Raw genomic sequence first — 23,432 nt, forward strand, 5'->3', positions numbered from 1 at the left:
CTGATGGCTAACATTTTCTGGACCGAGTGCCCAAAGAGCGAAAGCACACACTGTCGAAGCGTAAATCAGCCTCGTTTTCCCCCTGGGGTAATTGCACTTAATTAGAGACGGATGGATCTTGTTTTCCATGCTGTATACTTTAAAGAAAGAAAAACCGAAATATATATATATATTCTAATAAAGATTTTATTATAAAAATAGAAAAAACTAGCTAACTACATCTTTACTGGCAGCTTATCACACAGACGAACAAAGGAAGTAATAAATCAGGAAGTTAGAAAAGAAAGAATGTAGACATGCGCAGTAGCTTAAAGTTTCACAAGACTAGTCTTATCTCTGTTGCTATAGATATATGATAAAGTTCTCTGGCAGGCTACCGTAACGCTCAGAATGGACGCTCGGCTGACAAACACATAACGCAGTGACACACACCCACACTCAAACCCCCAAAATACAATGCGTGTGCGCCCCCTGTATGCGCCCTGTCTCCCCCACATGCACACACACCCCACATGCACCCCCATGCATGCGCCCCCATGCATGAGTATGTGCCCCCCCATGTGCACTCCGCCCCCCGCGCATGCGTGGCAGAGACCCAAAGACCAGCTGGCCAGCGAGAGGCGCACACACATGCGCCGTGGATCTGAGCTGGGCGATGGCTCACATGCCATATGTTCGCCATCACGGGTATAGGGTCTCCTGCTTGAGCAGGGGGTGTCGAGCCCAAAATCCTGCTCGACAATACGTGGCTGGGATGGCGAAGTCGGGAGAAACATATTAGGAAATATAGATACGCACATTAATAGGTGGTGGTGGCACGGTAGGCAGGTGGTCGACCCTGGGGCTGGCGAGCGCTGGGGTTAGGACAGGGACTGAGGTGCTGTGGACAGAAATTGGATGGAATGGGGCGCGCAAACGAAGCCAAGACGCGCTACAGCCGCCGGAGAACACTGCTGGGAAGCTGACAACCCAGAGAGGAGGGGCCAGAATAGAAGCAAGCCAGCTGAGGGCATCTGCCAATTACACTAAACTACGGAAGGGAGGGATAATAAACCTACGGCAGGGGAGAGTTATAAAAGGTGCTACGAGGCGAAGGCTCGTAGCGCCAATTTTGAAACGTTTGAGCTCAGCGTCCTTTTGATGTCACGGTCAGCATTGCCTCTCATCTAAATGCCTGCTGCGTTTTCTTGTTGGGTTCGTTTGACTCGAGAGATAGAGCTGAGAGGGGGTTGGAGTAGAAGATCTCCAATGTCCCAACTCTGCTATTCTGTTATTATCCCTCACCGTGGATCATGATGGCTAGGACTGATGGTCATTGTAGTTCAGCGGCCCAGTCATTTCTCAAGTTGGCATGATTTCTACCAAGCTAGCTTTTGAACTGGCCAAAAGTAGAGCAGGTTTTAAAAAGAGGCCTCTGCAGAAGATAGGAATCTGTGGATAGACCTCTGAGGTAAATAGGTTAGCAACGATTCTCGGATGCTATTTAAACACACACAGTTATTTAAACACACACACACACACACCTATTATTCCTTTTGTAATGAAGTTGTAACAAACATGTTTCGAAGAGGAAGAGACTCGGGGAAAACGAAGGGCACCTTTTGTGAATTCCTATTTTTTTTTCCTGCAGAATTCTGATGTACGAAAAGATGAAAGAGAAGGAAGAGCTTCCAACTGGGCCTGCTCCAAAGAAAACAGTGGCAGATCTTCCTTAACCATCCCCAAGAATAGAAGGAAGAAGAATTATACAGTCTCACTCTCTTTCTCTCCTCTCTCTCTCTCCCTCCCTCCCTCTCCCTCTCTCTCTCTCTTTTTCATGCACACACACATATACACAGAGTATACAGGTAGTCCTTGACTTACAACAGTGACGACCGTTTAGTGACCGTTTGAAGATACAATGGCATTGAAAAAAGTGTCTTTGTGATCGTCTTTCACACTTACGACCGTTGCAGCATCCCCCCCATGGTCCCCCAAAATTCACACTGACTCATAGTTATGACGGTTGCAGTGTCATGCGATCTCCTTTTGCGACCTTCTGACAAGCAAAGTCAAGGGGGAAGGCAGGTTCACTTAACAACCATGTTAACTATCTTAACTGCAGCGATTCGCTTAACAACGGTGGAAAGAAAGGTGGTAAAAACAGGGCAAAATTCACTTCACAAAATGTCTCGCTTAGCCACAGAAATGTTGGGCTCAGTCGTGGTCATTAAGTTAAGGACTACCTGTTCCAGCACAGGGGCTGGAGGAAGGAGGTAAATGCAATAATTGCACATTTTAAAAATAAATAATGTCTCTAACGTTGTCTTTTTTTCTCTCTTCTGCCAAAGCAAAGCTTTGTTCCTTCTCTCTCCTAAGAGCCCAGTGTTTTTTTCTTCTTCTTTTTATTGGACTAAATTCCCCATTCTGATGCCAGGGGAATAAACTTTTACTTACTGGCTAATTCATCAAAGTCTTTCCCAGCCTAGTACCTGTGACATTTATTAGACTTCGGTTCCCGCAGCAAGTTCCGTGTCCAGTTAGTCCTCGACTTACGACCAGTTCAAAGTTGCAATAGATGTCTGTGGAAACATCTGGAGCAAAGAGAGAAGCCACCTAAAACTAAGGAGAAATTTCCTGACAGTTAGAACAATTAATCAGTGGAACAAGTTGCCTCCAGAAGTTGTGAATGCTCCAACACTGGAAGATTTTAAGAAGACATTGGATAACCATTTTTGCAAAATGGTATAGGGTAGGGGTGTAAAACCCGTGGTGTCAAGTAACGTATCGGGACTTTTTTCCCCTTCACTAAACCAGGCGTGGGCGTGGCCAGCACGTGACGCATCCGGCCTGCGGGCCACGAGTTTGACAGCCCTGGTATAGGGTTTCCTGCTTGAGCAGGGGGTTGGATTAGAAGACCTCCAAGGTCCCTTCCAACTCTGTTATTCTGTTAGATTCTCAATCACCTAGGTCATAGTTCTCCCAAAGATGCTTTTTCAAAAGGCAACTGGACTGGGTTTTTTTTTCCTTTAAAAACGTTTTGCTTCTCCTCCAAGAACTGAAGAAGCTTCTTGGATAAGAAGCAAAATGTTTTCAAGGAAAAAAAACCAAGAAAGTCCAATTGCCTTTTGGAAAAGCACCTTTGGGAAAAGTTACACCAAACTTCAAAAGGCTACTTACCACCAGTTATGTCTGTGCTTCCCCCCACATACACACACAATTACAGCATCCCATTTTGTGCACTACACAACTGGTTGGCATTTATGACAGGTTGTGGCATCCCGCAATCACATGATTGCAATTGGCAATAGTTTTTGCCATTTTCCAGCAGAAAAACCAACATTGGATGTGCTGCATTCACTTAATGACCACCTGGTTCGCTTAACACCATGGTGACAGTGGTGGGTTGCCACTGGTTCGGACCGGTTCGCAAGAACCGGTAGTAAAACCGGCAGGAGGCTCCGCCCACTGACCCAGACGTCATCATAGGTGATCTGCGTATGCGCCTAAGAGCGCACGAGAGCGATGCAATCCGGTAGTAAAGGTAAGTAGAACCCACCCCTGCATGGTGACTCAATAAAAATGGTCATAAAATCAAGTCAGGTCACACGGTGACCTACTTAACAATGGCCACAACCTATGGTCAAAATTCCAGGTTCAGTTATGGTTGTAAATCAAGGACCCCTGTTGTCAAGAGCCGGAAAAATCAGGCAATCCAGGCAATTCAAATGCATGTAAAGTTTTTTTTTTTAATAATTTTTTATTGAATTATATTCTAGCACAATACAAATGAAATGAGTTAGACAGTCTTAATTTATATACAAATTGGATACATTCTTTTACTATAGTGTCTCATAATTTACCCATTTATTCTAATATTTACACTATCTCTTATCCCTTCTTTATGCGATTTTCCATCCACCCGTGCCATAGGTTCGCCATCACAGCCCTATACCCATGACAGCGAAAACTTATTTATTTCAACTAGCTGGGCTGGCTTGAGCTAAATTTTAAATTGGTTTTAAATTGGGTTGTTTTAATTTACGGCCAGAATATCTAATTATTTTAATACTGTTTTTTAAATTTTGTATGTTTTGTTTTTACTTAGGCTGTGCACCGCCCTGAGTCCTATTTGGAGAAGGGCGGTATAGAAATTTAAACAAATAAATAAAATAAATAAATAAATAAAACAAATATATCAAAGTCCCCACACTGTACAGTATTCCAAATCCTCTTTCTCATTTATCTCATATGTTAGTTTGCTCATCTCGGCACATTCTAAAATTTTCTGTATTATATGCATGTAAAGTTTTATTGCAAGGATAAGCTCCCTACAAGAATCTGAACTACTAACAGCCAAAGCAAATTAGCGGTAGGTAAAAGTCAGCGGAATTCAAGGAGAGCTGGAAATAGATCCCTTGTGGGCACAAAGAGATTCAAGAGTGATGACGCGTTTGACCGCTCCCTCGGGCTCAGCCTGGTCATCTCCAACATCTGTACTGAAAGCATTGGAGGATGCCAACCTGTGCAATCCTATCTTACATTCACTAATAATGCAAAACATACTATGCACAAGCCCAATTAATCTACTTCTATTAAATGAAGCACTGACCAACCCAATTAACGTTTTGAACTTGCACAACACACCTAGTAACCATGTGGTTGGCTCTCAATCAATCAAAATAGAGCTGGAAGGGACTTTGGAGGTCTTCTAATCCAACCTCCTTGCTCAAGCAGGAGATCCTATACCCGTGATGGCTAACCTTTTTGCCGTCGCGTGCCAAAAGCGGGGAGGGAGCGGGGGGAGAGGGTACGTGTGCCCACATCCATAATTCAATGCGCCCCGCCCTTCCGCGCATGCGCATGTGACCCCCCCACACACTTCCCCCTGCTTTTGGCACGCGATGGCACGATAGGCCCGTTTTCCCCCTCCCCAGGCTCCAGAGCCTTTCTAGGAGCCTGGGGAGGGCAAAAACAGCCTTCCCCAACTCCCCGGAGGCCTTCAGGAAGCCAGAAACAGCTAGTTTCCCAACTTCCGGTGGGACCGGAAGGCCTGGAAATCAGTTGGCCAGTGCGCGCATGCACGCTGGAGCTGAGCTAGGGCAACACTCGCGTACCCACCAATATGGCTCCGCGTGCCACCTGTGGCACCCGTGCCATAGGTTCGCCATCACAGCCCTATACCCATGACAGCGAACCTATGGCACGCGTGCCACAGATGGCACGCAGCAGCCTCTCTGTGGGCACGCAAGCTGTCATCCCAGTTCAGCTCCACCACGCATGCGCGTACATGTCTCTCACCAGCCAGCTGGTTGTAGGTCTCTGCCATGCATGCATAGGGGCAGGGTGTGTGCATGGGACCGTGCGCACATGCACGGGGGGAAAGGATGTATATGGGGGCTATGCACATGCACGGGGGATGGGGCATGTGCAGGGGGCCCGTGCGTGCATGCGTGGGGAGGTGGGACATGTGACGGCAAGGCGCATGCAGCAGGGCTGCATGTGCATGCAGGGGGTGTGCTCACATTGTATTTAGGGCGTTTGGCCATGCAAACACCCAAAATTCAATGTGCATGTGCCCCACCCACCTGCGCATGCATGCATGGCCTCCTGCATGCCGCCGCCCATTCACATGCCCCTCCCTCGCACGTGGGCCCCCGTGGGTAGGGTCGTGTGGGGAGGATATGCATGCATTCGCGGGGGGCATGTGCGGGGGCCACGTACGTATTGCATTATGGGGGTTTGGGCTCGCATGCGTGCATTCACGCACGCATGCACAATTCAGGTACTCAGTCCAGAAAAGGTTAGCCATCACGGCCCTATACCATTTCAGACAAGTCCAGTCTCTTCTTAAAGGCCTCCAGTGAGGAAGCCAACTTCTGCAGGGAAACAGCAAATTGTTCTCACTGTTAGGAAGTTTCTCCTTAATTCCAGGTTGCTTCTCTCCTTGATTAATCTCCATCCATTGTTTCCTGTCCTGCCTTCTGGTGCTTTGGAAACTAAATAACCTCCCTTCCTCTTTGTGGCAGCCCCTCAAATACTGGAATACCACTATCATGTCATCCCAGCCCTTCTTTTCTATAGACTGGCTAGTGTGCACTGTGCATCTTTTCTATAGCCTAGGTCAGTGATGACTAATCTTTTTGCCATCACGTGCCAAAAGCTGGGGGAGCGGGGGGGGTCGCGGGTGCATGTGCCCACATCCATAATTCAATGCGCCCGGCCCTCCCGCGCATGCACACGAGACCCACACACACACACTTTCCCCTGCTTTTGGCACCTGATGGCATGGTGGGCCCGGTAGGCCCATTTTTCCCCCTCCCCAGGCTCCAGAGCCTTTCTAGGAGCCTGGGGGGGGCAAAAACAGCCTTCCCCATCCCCCTGGAGGCCTTCCGGAGGCTGGAAACAGCCAGTTTCCCAACTTCTGGTGGGACCGAAAGGCCTGAAAATCAGTTGGCCAGGGGGCACCTGCGCGCTGGAGCTGAGCTAGGGCAACACTCGCGTACCCACCAATATGGCTCCGCGTGCCACCTGTGGCACCCGTGCCATAGGTTCGCCATCACGGGCCTAGGTCATGTCAAATTGATACCCAGGAGCATTATTCGGGGTTCACAGATAAAGCAAATCAAGGGTTTTAAGCTTGGCTTGCACAGATAACAAATTCACACACCAGTGTTATTTCCAACCATGTTCTCTTCACCAAGACAACACCGTAACATCTTTATTCAGAATCCGGGGCCTTTTTTCTGAAGCCACTCAGGAGCAAAATATCCACTTGAGCCCCTTTCACTAACCATGGCAGGAGCTGGGCCTGAGCAAACAGAGTTATTGTTGACATTGTTGTCAACATTGCCCAGGTGAATAGAAGCATATTAGAAACCAAATTATTGAAATACCACTTCGGGTTGAATATTAACCGTGGAGTCCTTGGTGCTCTCAGAGCTTGCTTGTTTGCTTGCGGAGATGCCGAACTGATTCCTTTCACTGCTTTGGAAGAAACATATGAAGGCTATCTAACCATAGCAAATATCTAACCCTGCCTCGGATGGCCCAAGTCACATGAAAACACCCTCCTCCCTCCTCCTTTTAGCATGCTATTGACTAATAGAAAGAAAGTCTTTTGTGAATAATTTTCCCCCTCAAAGTATATGCCTATTTGCAGTAGATGCTCAGCTCCATATCAGCTGGAATTTAAGCCATCTCCTATTGCAGGGTCTCCAACTCGTGATTCCTGGACCGGCAGTGGGCTGCGTCATGCCAAAACCCGAGCCATGCAAGCAAGCAAAGCCCCATTCATTGGAAGCAGGCAGCATACGAAACCATTCGCCCTCCGGTCCACAGAAAAACCTTTCTCCACAGAACCAGGCCCTGGTGCCCAAAAGGTTGGGGGCCACTATCCTGTTAGGTTAAAAAAAAAAAATCAGGCATCTGGTAGCAACTTTTCCAACCCCTATCAAAAGACAAGCTGTCGAGAGGCGATAAATTTATGCCTTTTAATAAAGTGGTACACTATACAAGTAGGGTATAGTGGAGGGATGTGGAGGGACGCGGTAGCTCAGTGGCTAAGATGCTGAGCTTGTCGATCGAAAGGTCGGCAGTTCAGCGGTTTGAATCCCTAGTGTTGCGTAACGGGGTGAGCTCCTGTTACTTGTCCCAGCTTCTGCCAACCTAGCAATTCGAAAGCAGGTAAAAAATGCAAGTAGAAAAATTGGGACCACTTTTGGTGGGAAGGTAACAGCATTCCGTGTGCTTTTGGCATTTAGTCATGCCGGCCACATGATCACAGAGACGTCTTCGGACAGTGCTGGCTCTTCGGCTTTGAAACGGAGATGAGCACCGCCCCCTAGAGTCGGGAAGGACTAGCACCTATGTGTGAGGGGAACCTTTACCTTACACTATACAGGTAGTCCTCAATTTACAATTCATTTAATGATAATTCAAAATTACAATGGCATTGAAAAAAGTGATTTATGATTGTTTTTCACACTTACGACCATAGCAGCATCCTCAATGGTCTTATGACCAACATTCAGATCAGTGGTGGGTTACCCCCGGTTTGGACCGGTTCGCAAGAACCGGTAGTAAAACCAGTGGGAGGCCCCGCCTACTGCCACGGATGTCATCATCGGCGATCTGCGCATGCACAGAAGCTTTCCCACAATCCCGTTGCAAACCAGTAGTAAAGGTAAGTAGAACCCACTTCTTATTCAGACATTTGGCAACTGGTGGTTGCAGTGTCCAGTGGTCATGCGATCACCTTTTGCAACCATCTGACGAGCAAAATCAATGGGAAAGCCAGATTTATTTATTTATTATTTATGTATTTATTTATTTATTTATTTATTATCAGATTTATATACTGCCCTTCTCCCAAAGGACTCAGGGCGGTGCACAGCTAAAGTAAAAACATAAATACAAACATTAAAATACAGTTAAAAAGATATATATGCGTTTGGCTCCATAGTTAAAAAACAATAACAAACCTATTAAAAATATTTTAAAAAGTGTTTGGTTTTTTTTAATTTGATTTATATGCCGCCCTTCTCTGGAGACTCAGGGCGGCTTACAATGCGCTAAGCAATAGCCTTCATTCTTTTGTATATTTATACAAAGTCAGCTTATTTCCCCCACAAACTGGGTCCTCAATTCACCTACCTTAGAAAGGATGGAAGGCTGAGTCAACCTTGAGCCTTGGCGAGATTCGAACCTGCAGTAATTGCAGGCAGCTGGTCTTAATAACCAGCTTAATAACAGGGTGCCTTAGACCACTGTACTACCAAGGCTCTTCACGTAACAACCACATTACTGAACAACTGCAGTGATTCACTTTACAACAGGTAGCAAAAAAAGCTCATCAAAGGGGGCAACATTCACTGAAGAACTCTCTTGCTTGCAACAGCAATGTTGGGGGAGGGTGCTCAATTGTGGTCGTAATAGCGAGGACTACGTGTAGTCAAAAAAAAAAAGGTGCTTCTAGATTACTCCTGATTTTTTTTTTCTTGCCACCATAGACACTAACACGTCTCTCATAATGTCTGCCGTTAAATTTAGTTTGCAATTTTTTTAATTTTTTTTTTTTTTTTTGCAATCAAGAATGAAAAGTGCGCCGCAGGCTGTTACGTTCTGACACGGATCTTCTTGCCCCGCCATTAACCCACGTCCGCAACTCAAGACAAACTCCACAATCTGCTTCACGATTCCTTTCCTCCGGGTTTTCTCCCCTTTAGCCCCTCCCCTTACAACAGCGTAAGGGGCGTGGCTTCGCGCCGCCGCCGGGGCCTGAGACCCGGATGGCCGTTTAGTCGGTGCTTAGACGCCGAGGCTGCCACATCGGGCCTTGGACAAATTACAAAGCCGGGGGAGGGGGTTAGCGTAATCTGCCTCCATCCTCCGCCTTGGACTCCCTTCCGCCCCCGGGAAGCTCGTATCCGGAAAGAGCGGACCGAGCCCGATCCGACGAGGTGGGTATCGGCCTGGTTCGTTCTCAGCAAGCCTGTTTTTTTCCAGCTCTTAAGAAAGCGGTATTGGTGCGAGATGGGAGAATAGGTCGGGTTGAGCCGGTTAGAATGTTCAGGCCTCCGCCATCTTGTCCCCTGCTTCATCCTTCTCGATAACACGAACCAAACCGAATCCGCAGCCATCCGCCTCTCGGGCCCGGCTCTCCTTTCTCCTGAACCGGCCTTGCCCTTCCCGGAGCGTTGCCCCTTGTTGCTGCTGGTGGGTATTTTGCCCCCCACCCCCACCCCGGTCGAGGGCAGCTGGGCGCGTACTTGCTCTCCCCAACGGAGCAGCCTCCGAAGGGAGAAGAAAGGATGCTTGCAAAAAAAAAAGAAGAGAGAGAGAGTGAGAGAGAAAGGTCTCCCACCAGGCCTTCTCCCAACCCACCCCTGAAGTGGGTTTCTCCCCCCCCACCCCCTCTGTCGAAAATCCGCGGGTGGGCTCGGGGCGTCGTTCAGAAAGGCCGACCTGCAGGCCTTTTTTTTATTATTATTATTAAGAGCTTCAAAATGTTCAGTTACGACCCAGTTTTAAGACAGCCCCCCCCTCCTCACTCCCTGCTCCATTTTACCACACGTCAGGTAATTCTTGGGTGGGGGGGGAGGCTTTGAAGAAGGTGTGACTGGGGGGGGGAGAGAGAGAGGGTGAGGAGCTCCAGGGTCTCCCCAGGACAGCTGTTTGGAGGACACCCCCCCCCAAAAAAAACCACACATACACCCCATAATTGTCCAGTAAGCCATCGTTTGTTGGGGTCCCTGAGGGGCTTTTTACATTGGGGGGGGGCACAACAAGGTCGGGCCTCTGGAATGGAAGGAAACGGACAAACCCAAGGATGTCTTTTTTTAGGATTTTCTCTTCTCTCTCCCCCCCCCCCCACCACCTCCCAAATCCTGGCTGGTTTTAGTATATAATTTGATAAAGGGAGCTGGGTTTGAGGGTTTTTTTTAAAAAAGGGGGAGGGGTGGGTGGGAGAGAGAAAGGTTTTTTTTAAAAAAAAAATTTGCTTTTTTATTTCTCAAGGAAGCTGCCCCTGGAAAAGAGGGGGGGTCTGTCTGTCCGTCCTGCTGGCGTTTGAGGATGTGCTTGGGGGGCTCCCCCTTTGTAACCTCGCCATTATTTCCACACAACCCTTTTTTTTGCAGGAGAAAAGGGGTGGAGAGGATTTTGGATTTTGAAGTCCAAAATGTCCCTTGGGGGGGGATCAAAAGGAGAGAGAGAGAGAGCAATCCCTTTTTCTACACCCCTCCAGCAAAAAAAAAAAAAAAAAAAAAGCATATTTTCAGTGTAGTGGTGACATTCAAGGAGCTGAGAGGCTGCTGTTAACAGGAGAGGGAATCAGCTGGGGCCTTTGCTATTTTCTTACAAGAAGCACAAAAAAAAAAATAGTAATAATCAGAAGCTGCTAGAAAATCCAGATACCTGAATGGGAAGAATAGCTGGATTTTTTTTAAAAAAAAAAACTGCTCCCTGTGTTTAAAAAAAAAAGCTTGATCATTGCAGTTCCCCTGCAGGATGCAGGCTAAATTGTTTATTTCTTTTCAATCTGATATTTCGGTCGTAAGGTTTAAAATATGGAGGAATGGGAAGGGAGGAGGTGTGGCAGGTGTTTTAATAATGATTTAGGCAGGGCTAATATTTGAAGAGATCAACCGTCCAGCTTTTCCACTGCCTGCTTTTAATATTGCTGTAAATAGGGAATAGGGGGGGGGGGAATGGTGCTTTTCAGTTTGTTCAGGGACGGTCCTCTTAATGCAAGGTAGTCTTGAGATAATTGTGAAGTTACAGCCATGTTAATTGTGAGATGGGCTGTTGGGTTTAATAAAAGACTGTTTCATTGCAGTTAAAAATCTGAATCCCATTTTAAAACCAGGTGCTAACAGTTCCTTATGCTGTACTGGGGTGACACTAAACGGCAGCATGTTAGTATTGGAATGCAAGTATATATTTCCTTAAATCTAGTTAATGGAGAATCTGTTTAGAGAGGATAAATATATCACTTTTGGGTGGGGGGAGAACTTAAATGAGGGGTGTGCCTTTGGGGAAAGAGAGTAGCTAGTTAATCTAAGTCTTCCGTTTTTTATTGCATTCTAAACACAAAATCAATTGTTTGAGGGGGAGAATTCCCTTGTCATCTGTGGTTAGTAAATATTAATGGGTCCTTGTGGTATGTGTATTCCATTTGGAGGGCATTTTTTTTTAGTGCCACAGCCAGAATTAATTTAGCTTAAATGCTAAATTTGAATTTCCCATCAGTGTGGCTAGAGGGTGGGTGATGGTAATTCGAGGGTGTATTCTGACACAAAAAGAGCTAATATGGCTTCCTTACATTTTTGAACTGTGATTCTCTGAATGGGGTGTTTTCCAAAATAAAGGGTGCATTTGTGAAACAAGAAGGGTGTCTCCAGAAAAAATTGAACTATGGTTAAGCCTAATGTAGCTTTTTGATTAATGTCTTGAAAATCCTTGTTAGGTTTAGTGTGATCAGAAGATTAAAATACATGATTTCAGTGAAATATTTGAAATCTTGCATTTCAGGGTAACTGGGATTTGATACAATTTGCATATCTCTGAATTTCAAATGCTTTTCATACAAATTTTCACACAGTTTCTGATGCTAGTTGTGAGGAAGAGTAAGATTGTGTTCTGTTTCTCCCTCCCCTTTCCCTGATAGTCTTGAATTTCAGTATTTACACATTATGTTTTGGGATTAAATGCAAAGGAAGGGTTTAAGATGAGGCGGTGGCTATTTGTTTCTCTGTTTGGTTCATAACCAAAATGGTTGTTGCAGAAAGACATTTTTATCCAATGCTTTTCTATTCTAGAAATGGAATTTAGATTATTGCTTTTTTGTTGAAATTGCATCTACTTTCAGATCTGGGATTATTTTTTATTTCTTGTAGAGGGAGGGTGCTAATTAAGTATTAGCAAGGTGCTAGTGAAGGGTTTCTTTAAAACATATTCCACTAATGCAGTTTTGAGATTCTGCAGATAAATTGAATATATTAATAATTAATGATAGCTGATTCGGTATCAGGGTGCCTTTGAAACAATATTTTTTCTCCTTCCAACACAGTTAAAATATAATTTGAGGGTTTTTTTTTATCACTTGAATTATTAAATGTCCAGATTTATTAACTTGCCTAAACATGTCGTTTTCTAATAAATGAATATCCAACTGATTTATGATATATGACTAGCCAAGTATTCTAGGTGCACAAAGTTGAATAGTATGGGAAAATTATATTCCAGAAATGCTGCATGAATAATGGATAAAAAATTACCAGCTGCTACTAGTAGGAGTGCTATTTTTAAATCTCCATTGGGTTGTTTTCACCCAGGTGCCATTATATCTGGTTGTGCAGTGCTGGGGGAATTGAACATCTTAGCTATGCATTATGTAGTGAAAACACAATGAGGGCTGTGGTATTAGATATCCTTTCAGAAGATTAAGCAGCATGACACATTCTTGTTGAAACAAAAATGTAATATTACCTTTAGAATCCTGCTAAAAGAAGAAACAATACTTATTTCATATGGTTGAAATGCAAAATTGTGCTCTTTTGGCATAAAGAAGTAGCTGAAATGATTTCCAGGAGATGCATTTCTTAATACATATATTAGATACTTTGCATAGTGAGTTAATATTAATCTGAACCTTAAATCATTTGCAAACAATTGCCCTGGTAGATTTTGTGAGTATGTCCACAGTCAAATAGCTGCTCTACAGCACTTCAAGGTTTAATCCAACTGTAGATAGATATTAGCAATAATGGTGGTCAACTATATCTCAGAAGGAGGGCTGTCTTTAGATTCCTTGTTTCCCATGAAATCAGTGCTATTGACAATTACTTGAGTGCATAATAAAAACTTTGGGGTAACAGAAAACCTAATCTTACATTTTCTGCAGCATTAAATAAGGTAAATGATATTAAACATTGTATGTGTAGAAAGGAATAAAGCACCCTTTAAAGCATTTCATTCAATATTGGGCCTATTTTTATATTTGACTATCATCTTGTTTAGATCTATTTTTGTTGAAAAGAGGCGTCTCAAAGTATCTTAAAGTCTTAAATAATATTTATTAATTAATGTGAATGCTGGTGACCTAGACTATACCACTGGTAATTAACAGTGCTTAGAACGGTATCTTGATCATATAGTATTCTTTAGCCATCTATCGCTATAGCAACACTTTAGAAGTAGGCTCAAATATATAATTGGGATTTAGATGTTACAGGCCTTGATGTGACATGTGCCTTGATATTGGATTAATCACCATCAAAATCTTCTGCTATATATTAATTAACCTAAAGTGAAAGACTTGGTTCTGTTTCTCTCTTCCATCTCATTTTGCAATAACTTAACTATATTTTCAAGTTTGGCATTTGAAGAGGTGAAAGTTCACTGCCAGATTCCTACCCTGTGGATTTTGATTGAGGAACAAATTTCAGATAGTTTACTGTTGCACAGGAAGATGTGATAGGCAACGGTTTGGATGTTGAAACAATTTGTCAATGGTGCCACCAGCATAGTTCATTTTTGGCAGTAGCTTAGATATGTGATGGCCAGGGAAGCTTTGTGTGTGGTCCCATTTAACTAGCTTTCAGGACCTTGCTGTGTGGGAACTGCTTTAGTTTAGTACTGATAAGGAGTACTGTACATACTTTTATAGTGCTGCCACATGCAAAAGCAATTGTATCTTTTTTTTCTCTCTGAAGTAGTAGTAGTAGTATTTTCTTTGTGCCTGGTTTTGTGTGAAAGACCCGTGCAATTGTGGCGTTTTATTGTACACTGAGTGTTTGTGTACAATGGATACAGTTCTACGCATGCAGAGGTTCTGTCAAAAATCAGATGTTTTATGCCAGCTTCTTAGTCACTCAGTCACCTCAAACCATGAGATGGGGGTGGGGAATAAATTTAGTAGTAATAATAATAAAACTCGTATTTAAAACTCTAACATTTTGCTTAGAATAAATTGATCCGGCAACATAAAAGTTCGGCATTCTTATATTTTGATTCTATGATCCAAACAGAACTTTCGAAATGTGAGATATAAATGTTGAGTGATCTATATTCATTTTACCCCCCCCCCCGCATCATTTTTTTAAAAAAAAATGCAGTATGGCCCACAAACACAAACAAGTTGGTATGAAATACAGCAGCAGAATGATTAGCAATGGATGATAAAATGTTATGCCATTGTTTTATGATCTGCAGTGGCTGAGTTTAATTTAATGGTCTGCACTATGCTGTAATTTAATTTTGCTGTTTTTTTTTAATTGAGAGGAAAAGTAATGCTATTTCTCATTCTGCTAAAAACCAGTATGCAAGCTTTGAGAATTGATGGGACAGCAATACAGGTAGTCCTCATTCAGTGATTGCCTCATTTAACAGCTATTATAGTTATAACAATGGTGAAAAAGCAGTTTAATGACCAATCCTTACATGTAGAGCTTTTGCAGGTCTGTAAAGCAAAGGAAACCTGAAGTAAGACCATGAGCACAGTTGGGTTTCACTTAGTGACTGTTTCACTTAATGGCCAGTCCCAATTGTAGTTCCTAAATGTGGATGAGCTGTATAGCAAAGAGTCCTATTTTTCCTAATATAAAGGAAAATCAGACTAGACATAGATGCTGACTCTGTAAGTAATTCCTCTTGGCTTTTTCTCTTGACTTCCCATTGACTTTACTCATCAGAAGGTTGCAAAAGGTGATCACATGACCCCAGGACACTACAATCGACATAAATATGAACCAGTTGTCAAGCATACAAATTTTAATTGCATGACTAGGGGGATGATAGTTATCCCCATGGTCATATGACAATGGTTGTAAGTGTGAATGATGGTCATAAGTCACTTCAGTGCTGTTGTAACTTTGATCACTCACTAAACGAACTGCTGTAAGTCGAGGACTACCTATATACTCAAAACCATGAGGGTAATTGGTAGATTTGGGACAGATGAAAAGTATTTTTTTTCTGCACGAAGAATGAGGACCAACAACTTAGATAGTTTTAAAAAGGTATCAGGATCCAGAATTGGGCCGCAGATGGTATTTGTGTAGTATCTCCAGTGTAAGAAGTCATAGGACTCCCATTTGAGTTGCTACAGAACATAAATGAATGTTCTTGCACTCCTGTGACTAGAGGGGAATACCAGAACAAGTGCTGGATTAAATAGATCTAGTTTTCAGATTTGTTCTGATCCAACAGGGATATGTTTTCATGCTTGTGATATTCGAATGATAATCAGAAACCCTAGTTTTGAGATGCCTTGTAAGAATATTAAAATTATTTTGGTTCGTCTGTCCACCCACACATATATTTTTCACAGTTGTGCATCTTCAAAAAAGTAATCTCATACCAATCACCTATACTTTATCTTTCTAATTTATTTTTTTTTTGCAGTAATGCTTTGCAATATGCTCTTTTTTTTTTTTACCTAATTCATTTATAACATCACTTTTATTTGCCGGAAGATGAGCTAACCCCATCGCCACCAAATTAGCAGGTGGTGGAAGAATAAAAAGTTAATTTGTGCTATTTACAGGATGCAATAGTGAGAATTAACATTCCCAAGCATATGCAGTTTGCTTAGTGTGTAGAATATTTGAGTTCATTCCTATAACAGCAGCCAAAATAGAGCAAATTAAGGGGAATGTAAAGGATGTTGAAAAAGGAGGAGCTTTGTGAAGCTGAAGTGATTATTTTCAAACTGTCCAATTGCCACGACTACTAATAAGTTACTTATGTAATAAAGGTTGAGCATTTGAAGAAATTCAGCTTTTAATCTTGGAAATCAAGGAGGAAATAAATTCAACTATAGGAAGATCAACAGTTCTTTTTGAGTTTATTTGCAGCCATGGTATATAGCTGCATTCTGTGTGAAATCCTTAGAATCTTCTCAAGACAGAAATTATCTCGTATTCCATAAATGTAGCACTGAAAACCTTGCTACAATAGCTGCCATAATTAACTCATCTTGTGACTGCCAAGTGTAGCTGCTAATGTGAGGATGCTTTCACATCAATTAACAATGTATTTCCTTTAGGGAGTAGTTTCAGTTTATTTTCTTTTTCAGTTGCAAAATTCAGTTGCAATCTATCAGATTACATCCCTCTTAAATTCGGAGGAGGTCTGTAACTCGATATATAGTAGCTGCCCCCAGGCTTCTGTGCTGTGTTCATTGATCAGCTGATTTGGGTACCACCAACTCTCCCCTTGGTGTCTCCTTCCTGGTACGCAGGACTTCTGAAGCAACTCTCCCTACCTTCATCACCCTTGCAGAAATATGATGACAGCTCATTGAGAAAGAACCTGTTTACATACCGATATGATCCCCTTATCTAAGTAGAGATTGTAAGCTGAAATAACCTCTGCCTCTAATCAGCTGCCCTGGACAGTAATCATCCCTGGGCTAGGGAACTGGTTGCGTAGTCCCCCCCACAAAACAACATCCTACATTAGGACCTGAATTCCACCCAATAGCAAGTGGGAAGGGCCACTGTCAGTTGCAATAGTTGAACTTGGTTAGAGTTAAAATAACTTTATTGTCACGTTAATCGGCGTAGATTAAATGAAATTTTGTTGCATACAGCTCTCAAAGAGAGTTAACTGGGTCACTTGACTCTACATAACCCAGTTTAGTACAGGCAGCCCTCAACGTGCGACCACAATTGAGCCCAAAATGTATGTTGCCAAGTGAGAAATTTGTTATGTGAGATTTGGCCCCATTTTACGACTTTTCTTGCCACATTTGTTAAGTGAATCACAGCAGCTGTTAAATTAGTAACCCGGTTGTTAAGTGAATCTGGCTTCCCCATTGACTTTGCTTGTCAGAAGATCACAAAAGGACATGACCCTGGGACATTGTAACCGTCATAAATGTGAGTCAGTTTTGTCAGGCATCCGAATGTAAATCATGTGACCATGGGGATGCTGTAATGGTCATAAGTGTGAAAGATAGCTATAAGTCCCTTTTTTCAATGCTGTTATAACTTTGAACTTGGAACGGTCACTAAGCAAACTTTGTAAGTCAAGGACTACCTATACCTATGCTCAATTTATGATCATTCAAAGTTATGATGGACTGTTAAAAAGCTACTTACAACCAGGGTGGATAAAAATCAATGATTTTTTTAAAAAAATCAAAAAAACCAGATTTTTTTAATTTAAATCGGATTTTTTTTATTTTTATCGAATTTATTTTAATAAAAAACTTTGGGGGTAAAAATCTATCGTAAGATAGTTTTCTATTTAAGATACATAAATAATTTAGTTTAAATCAGCCTGAAATGGAGCTTAGTTATGTAGCACAAGGCTGTATATTCTGCAACACTGGGACTATCGGTGAGTCAACAGCGGGTCAAAGGAGTAGCAGAGATGACAGTTGCTCTTTAAAAATTATGATTTAAACCGAGTTGATTTAAATCAAGCCTTTTTACTAGTAATTTAAATCATGATTTAAATTATGATTCAAATCAACTCGATTTAAATCAAATCCACCCTGCTTACAACCTATCCTTGAAGTTATGACTGCCCCCCCATGGTCATGTGATTGCATTTATGGCAGCCGGCTCACATTTACAACTGGTTGCAATATTCTGCAGTCATGTGACTGCAATTTGTAATGTTTTTGCCTGTTTCCGGTAAAAGAAACACATCCCCATTTGGAAGAATAGATTTATAAAAAATGATTGTAAAATCAAGTCTGGTCATATGGTGCCTCAATTTACAATTGAAATTCCAGACTCCCATTGTGTTCATAAGTCAAGGACTATCTATAAGGCAATTGTCCCTAGCCTGTTTCTTGCACACTGAGATTGTTATTGTCCATGCTGAAATCTTGCTGAGCAATATTGTTGCTGTTGAACTTGTTTTATTGCCAAGTGAAAGTTGAAATGTTTTAGTGTCCGAGACATACTCCTTTGTCCTCCTTTGACCTCAGTCCTGCACCTGTCACTGAGCCCTTGTCCATCAATTCAAGTCAGATCTGCTGATCTTGGCGTCAGAGGGTGTGCCATTAAAGTGTGCCACAAGCAACTTAGAGATACTTCTGCTTTACTACCTCCAATATTGTGGGTTAGGGATAGGATAACTGCAAATCAGTATTGCTTGTATTTTTTTTTCTTAAATTATGTTTACATGTGCTTATATACAGCACCTTTAGTTTCGTTGTTTAAAATGAACATTTGGAATTGATACGGATAAATAAAAATAGTTGTGCCAAATTCTAGGTTGATTTAATTTATGACAATAGAGAAAATCATTGAGGAAATACAGTATAAATGTCATTGATTTTATTAGTTTTTGTCTTTTTAAATTTATGTTGCTGACTAAAAAAAAAGGAACTGAGCAGCATATAAATTGCAGAAAAATAATTAAATGAAGTTTAGAAGAGGACACATATAAATGAAATGCAAACATTCAACAAAGTATGTGATTAATCATATATTTGTAAGGCAAATTACCTTTATTATCATAAGACAAACTATAGACACAGAGATATTTGCTGGGTTTAGGTATTGTGTTGAACCAGTGGCCTGCAACCTTTTGAGCACCAGGGACCAGTTCCGCGGTGAGAGTTTTTCCCATGGACAAGGGGGGGGGGGCATGGTTTTGCGTGCTGCCTGCATCCCGCAGATGGGGCTTTGCTGGTTTGTGCAGACCAGTTTCTGACGACCAGTGCCAGTTCATGGGCCAGGGATTGGGGATCCCTTTGCTAAGCCACTGTGTCATGCAGCATTATAGGCAAGGCAGTGCCTAAGATACTTTCCAATCGAATATGGTACAAAAATTTTACTTGGCTGCATCTCAGTTGCTAGACTCTATGGAATAGATGGGTTGCACGACTGTTTTTCTGATGTAATTTTAGATTTTAAAGGTTTAGTAAATGATAAATCTAAATGCAGATTTAAATATTTAATTTTGGTTTGTTGTAATGTAGAGCTGTTTATAGAAGCCAGGATTCACGTAGTTGATTTAAAACAAAGAATGGGATTGAGAATATTCTGTGTTCAGGTTAAAGATCTTTGTATGTATCAGGAGGTACTATTTAGTTAGGTACTAAATGAAATAATCATTTGTGTCACATCTTTAGTATTTTGAGTTTACGTGAAATTCTGTACATGGAACCTCACTTGAATACTGAATCATTGTCTAGCTGGAGAAATCCTGATAATTACATCTTGAGTAATAATGTACTCTACAATGACAACTCCATATATATATTATCATCTATGATTTTCTATCTCTCTTAGTGAAGAAATTAGATTCTCCAAATATTTTGTGTAAAGGCACCATTGTTAACATGATAGTATTAATAGAGATTACAGAATGAGAATTTATGGATTGCAACCAGGAGAACTGTGGGACAGTTCTGAAATGGCCTTGGGATGCCAGTAAAAGTTTATTTACAAGCACCTAATCATTTTAATTAGTTATTAGCAAATAAGCAATTGACAATTGCACAGCTGTATATTTCATATTCTTAGTATCTTCCACCTCAATGGAAAATATTGTAATAAAGTATCAGAAGGCAAGAATGTTACCAGGTATAATAAATTATCTTATTTATAAATCATTATTGTTCTTATCTGAATAGAGTAGCTACAGTATTCTGGGTAGTAAACCTCTGATAGGATTACTCCAAAGGTTAGGGAGCAGGATTGATAATCATGAATGGATTTTTGTGTATGAATGGTGTGTTATCCATCACACCTAGATGATCAAGGATGGGTTTTTTCCTCTCTTTAAGGTAACGAGTTATACTTCTGGGGAATATTTGGTCCAGTCTGTAGGCTAAACTGGGACAATTGTAGTTTCTAGAAATATAAATTGATTACCAACTCATATTCCACTTCTTCACTTTTTTTAGGGCAATGGCTATATAGATTTCATACATACAAATTTTATTGCCTATAACAGGGGTCCCTGGGCCATGGACCAGCATCGGTCCATGGACCATTAAGAACCGGGCCATGCAAGTGAGTGAAGCTTTGTCTGTTCATGCACGGGATCTAGGTAGTGCATGAAACTAGTCTGTTCTCACACACACAGAGAGACCGGATTGTGGAAAATTTATTTCCCACGGAACCTGTCCCTGGTGCCCAAAAGGTTGGGGACCACTGGCCTATAGCAAAGAGTCCAATGTGGAATGCAAGCTAGGATAATTGGTTAGCTTGCAGATTCTCAAGTAAAATCTGACTTTCCCCACAGAGGTAAATAGAATTTCCCAATCATGCTCATAGAATATCTTCCAGGCCCCTTTGTAGCCTGTACACAGACGAAAAAATGAAGGGTTTGTAGTATTGGCAAGATTGGATTAGATGACTTCCAAAATCAGTTTCAGTTCTGATTCTTCTCAGAGGTTTTATGAACAAGTGTCACAGTGGTGCTGAACCAAAAAGATACGAATCCATTTCCTTTGTTCGATTCATATACTTCAGGAAGAAAAACAGAAAAATAGCTAAATAATTAGATAATTGATGCTTTGGAAAAATTTATTCCATTAATTTCCAAAAAAGGGTTGAGCAATCCATTGGCTGAATGCAGTCATCTAGCATCCCACAATGATACCATTGAAATTTTGTAGTAAAATGATACATTTTTAGACCTGTTTGCTTACTTGTTTGTTCGGCGGAGGTTTAAAAGCCACAATAGAATGGTTTGTCTTTTGGAATAAGCCCACTCTCATTGGTACCCTAATTCTGTCCCCCCAAAATATTGGCTGAAGAAATACATGATGCCCTTCTTAGTGGCATCCTAGCATAACTGGATGGTTGAGTTGCAGTCCCTAGCTCTTATACGCTTGTTCATCTCTGTCCTAAATCCATCCCTGAAAAGTATTTCTAATCCTGCATATATACAAGTTTTGCTGTTCGGCTTATTTTGAAGTTTAAAGCAACAACGTAGTAATCTAAGAGAAAGAGAACTTAATAAATAATGATATAGAAATTAAGCCTTTAACTGCGAAGAGTCCAGTAGTGCTGCATAGTTCACAGTGAAACTCAAATATATGTAAACAATATTACAAAGGTTAAATAGTTTGTGTCTTTTTAACTGGAACCTTAGGGCTACTTTAGTGAGACACAACAATGTTTGCTTTATTCTTTAAGTGAAATTTAAGTGAAAGAGCCTTGATAGTACAGTGGTTTAGTGCACCCTGTTATTAACACAGCTGCCTGCAATTTCTGCTGGTTCGAATCTCTCCAAGGCTCAAGGTTGACTCAGCCTTCCATCCTTTCTAAGGTAGGTGAAATGAGGACCCAGTTTGTGGGGGCAATAAGCTGACTTTGTATAAAATATACAAAAGAATGAAGGCTATTGCTTAACGCATTGTAAGCCGCCCTGAGTCTCCAGAGAAGGGCAGCATATAAATCAAATTTAAAAAAAAAAAAATTCTCTTGATTAGAATTTTCATTGATGAGGCATATATGTGGATCACCCATATTCCTTGTAAGGAATGGGATACCAAAGAAATTACTGGTTGCTGCAGGATCCAGTCTGTGTCGGTCACCAGGACCAGAGGTTTTGTCTTCCGAGCTTTCTGACTCATGCTGGAGCCCATTCTCAGGGAACTTTTCTCTAGCAGAATGTGTGCTGTTCTATATGTGAGATTTATATGGTGCTTATTGAAGTTGTATGTGCTAGAGCCGTGATGGCGAACCTATGGCACGCGTGCCACAGGTGGCACGCGGAGCCATATTAGTGGGCACGCCAGCTCAGCTCTGGGGCGCATGCACGCGCCGGCCAGCTGATTTTCGGGCCTTCTGGGCCCGCCAGAAGTAGGGAAACAGGCTGTTTCTGCCTCTGGAGGGCCGGGGGGGCGGGTTTTTTTTTTTTTTTTTTCTCCTTACCTGGCTCCAGATCCTCTCTGTGTATCTGGGAACGGCGAAAACAGCCTTTCCCACTTCCTTGGAGGCCCTATGGAGGCTCAAAGGGCCCATTTCCCCACTCCCGGTGGGACAGGAAGTGACGTTTTTCCTGTCCCCAGCCTCCAGAGACTCCTAGAGAGGCTCCTAGAGACTCCTAGAGAGGTTCTGGAGGCTGGGGACAGCAAAAAATGTCACTTCCTGTCCCACCCGGAGTTGGGAAATGGGCTTTTTCAGCCTCCGTAGGGCCTCCAAGGGAGTGGGAAAGGCTGTTTTCGCCGTTCCCAGATACACAGAGAGGATCTGGAACCAGGTAAGAAAGAAAAACGGGCCTACCAGACCATCATGTGCCAGGAGCGGAGGGGGAGGGGGTTGCGCACACATGCGTGTGGGCACGTGCGCGCGCGACCCTTCCCCGCCCCCCCCCCTCCTGGCACGCGATGGCAAAAAGGTTAGCCATCACTGTGCTAGAGGATGGGCTCCAGCACGAGTCCAAAAGCTCAGAAAACTAAATCCTGGTGATCGACCCAGATTGGATCCTGCAACATTATCCTGAGACATGTATATTTGCCTTTGTTCATTGGTTGTCATACGGTTAAAATCATTTGTTCATTGACCAGAAAGTGCTGGGGAAGCCAACAGGGAAGATCACTGACCTAAGCCCCTCTGCCCTTGCACTGGCCATTCTCACCCCCTCACCCCACCCCCAAGGCTTCCCCACGTACACCATCCCTGAGACTTGCCATGCACCCTTTTGCACATCCCTTCACACTCTTCCCTACCTGCCAGCAACCGCTTACCTGCTGGGATTGCCCTCACTAAATAATATGGTCTCACTCTATGACTACATTACTTAGTGATGGAAATTCTGGTTCCAATTGACGTAAGTCAAGGATTACATATATCGTTGTTGTTATTTGCTATCAGTTGATGCAATTGAAAATGTAGGGGCCCCTTATTGGATGGCATTCCTCCTCCCTTGAGTGGTTGACCCTGATGGCCAAAATGAGTAAGCAATTAACACACATTTTGTTATTGCTAAATTGTAAAAACAGTGGGTGAAGCTGATAGAAGGCATTTATA

General features: G+C 42.5%; 2 protein-coding genes across 13 annotated transcripts in view; both read left to right on the forward strand.

Annotated features, from left to right (window-relative positions):
• Positions 1-2,300, forward strand: part of AIF1 (allograft inflammatory factor 1) — a 29,603-nt gene extending 27,303 nt beyond the window's left edge. Inside the window, exon 6 of the mRNA XM_087883890.1 lies at positions 1,631-2,300. Coding sequence (XP_087740016.1) covers positions 1,631-1,715 — 85 coding nt within the window. The 3' untranslated portion in view covers positions 1,716-2,300. The remainder of the gene's footprint in view (positions 1-1,630) is intronic.
• A 6,786-nt stretch (positions 2,301-9,086) lies between these two features.
• Positions 9,087-23,432, forward strand: part of PRRC2A (proline rich coiled-coil 2A) — a 53,064-nt gene continuing 38,718 nt past the window's right edge. For 4 of the 12 annotated variants that reach the window (XM_087883895.1, XM_087883899.1, XM_087883901.1 and 1 more), the window contains exon 1: positions 9,095-9,440. The gene's annotated coding sequence lies outside the window, so the exon portion shown is untranslated. Of the gene's footprint in view, positions 9,441-23,432 lie in introns of all 12 variants that reach the window. The other 8 variants (XM_087883891.1, XM_034421483.3, XM_087883898.1 and 5 more) reach the window with 3 other exon arrangements.

Source organism: Pantherophis guttatus, chromosome 2 (assembly GCF_059756535.1).
Source record: "Pantherophis guttatus breed Tessera chromosome 2, ASM5975653v1, whole genome shotgun sequence".
Lineage (NCBI taxonomy): Eukaryota > Metazoa > Chordata > Lepidosauria > Squamata > Colubridae > Pantherophis > Pantherophis guttatus.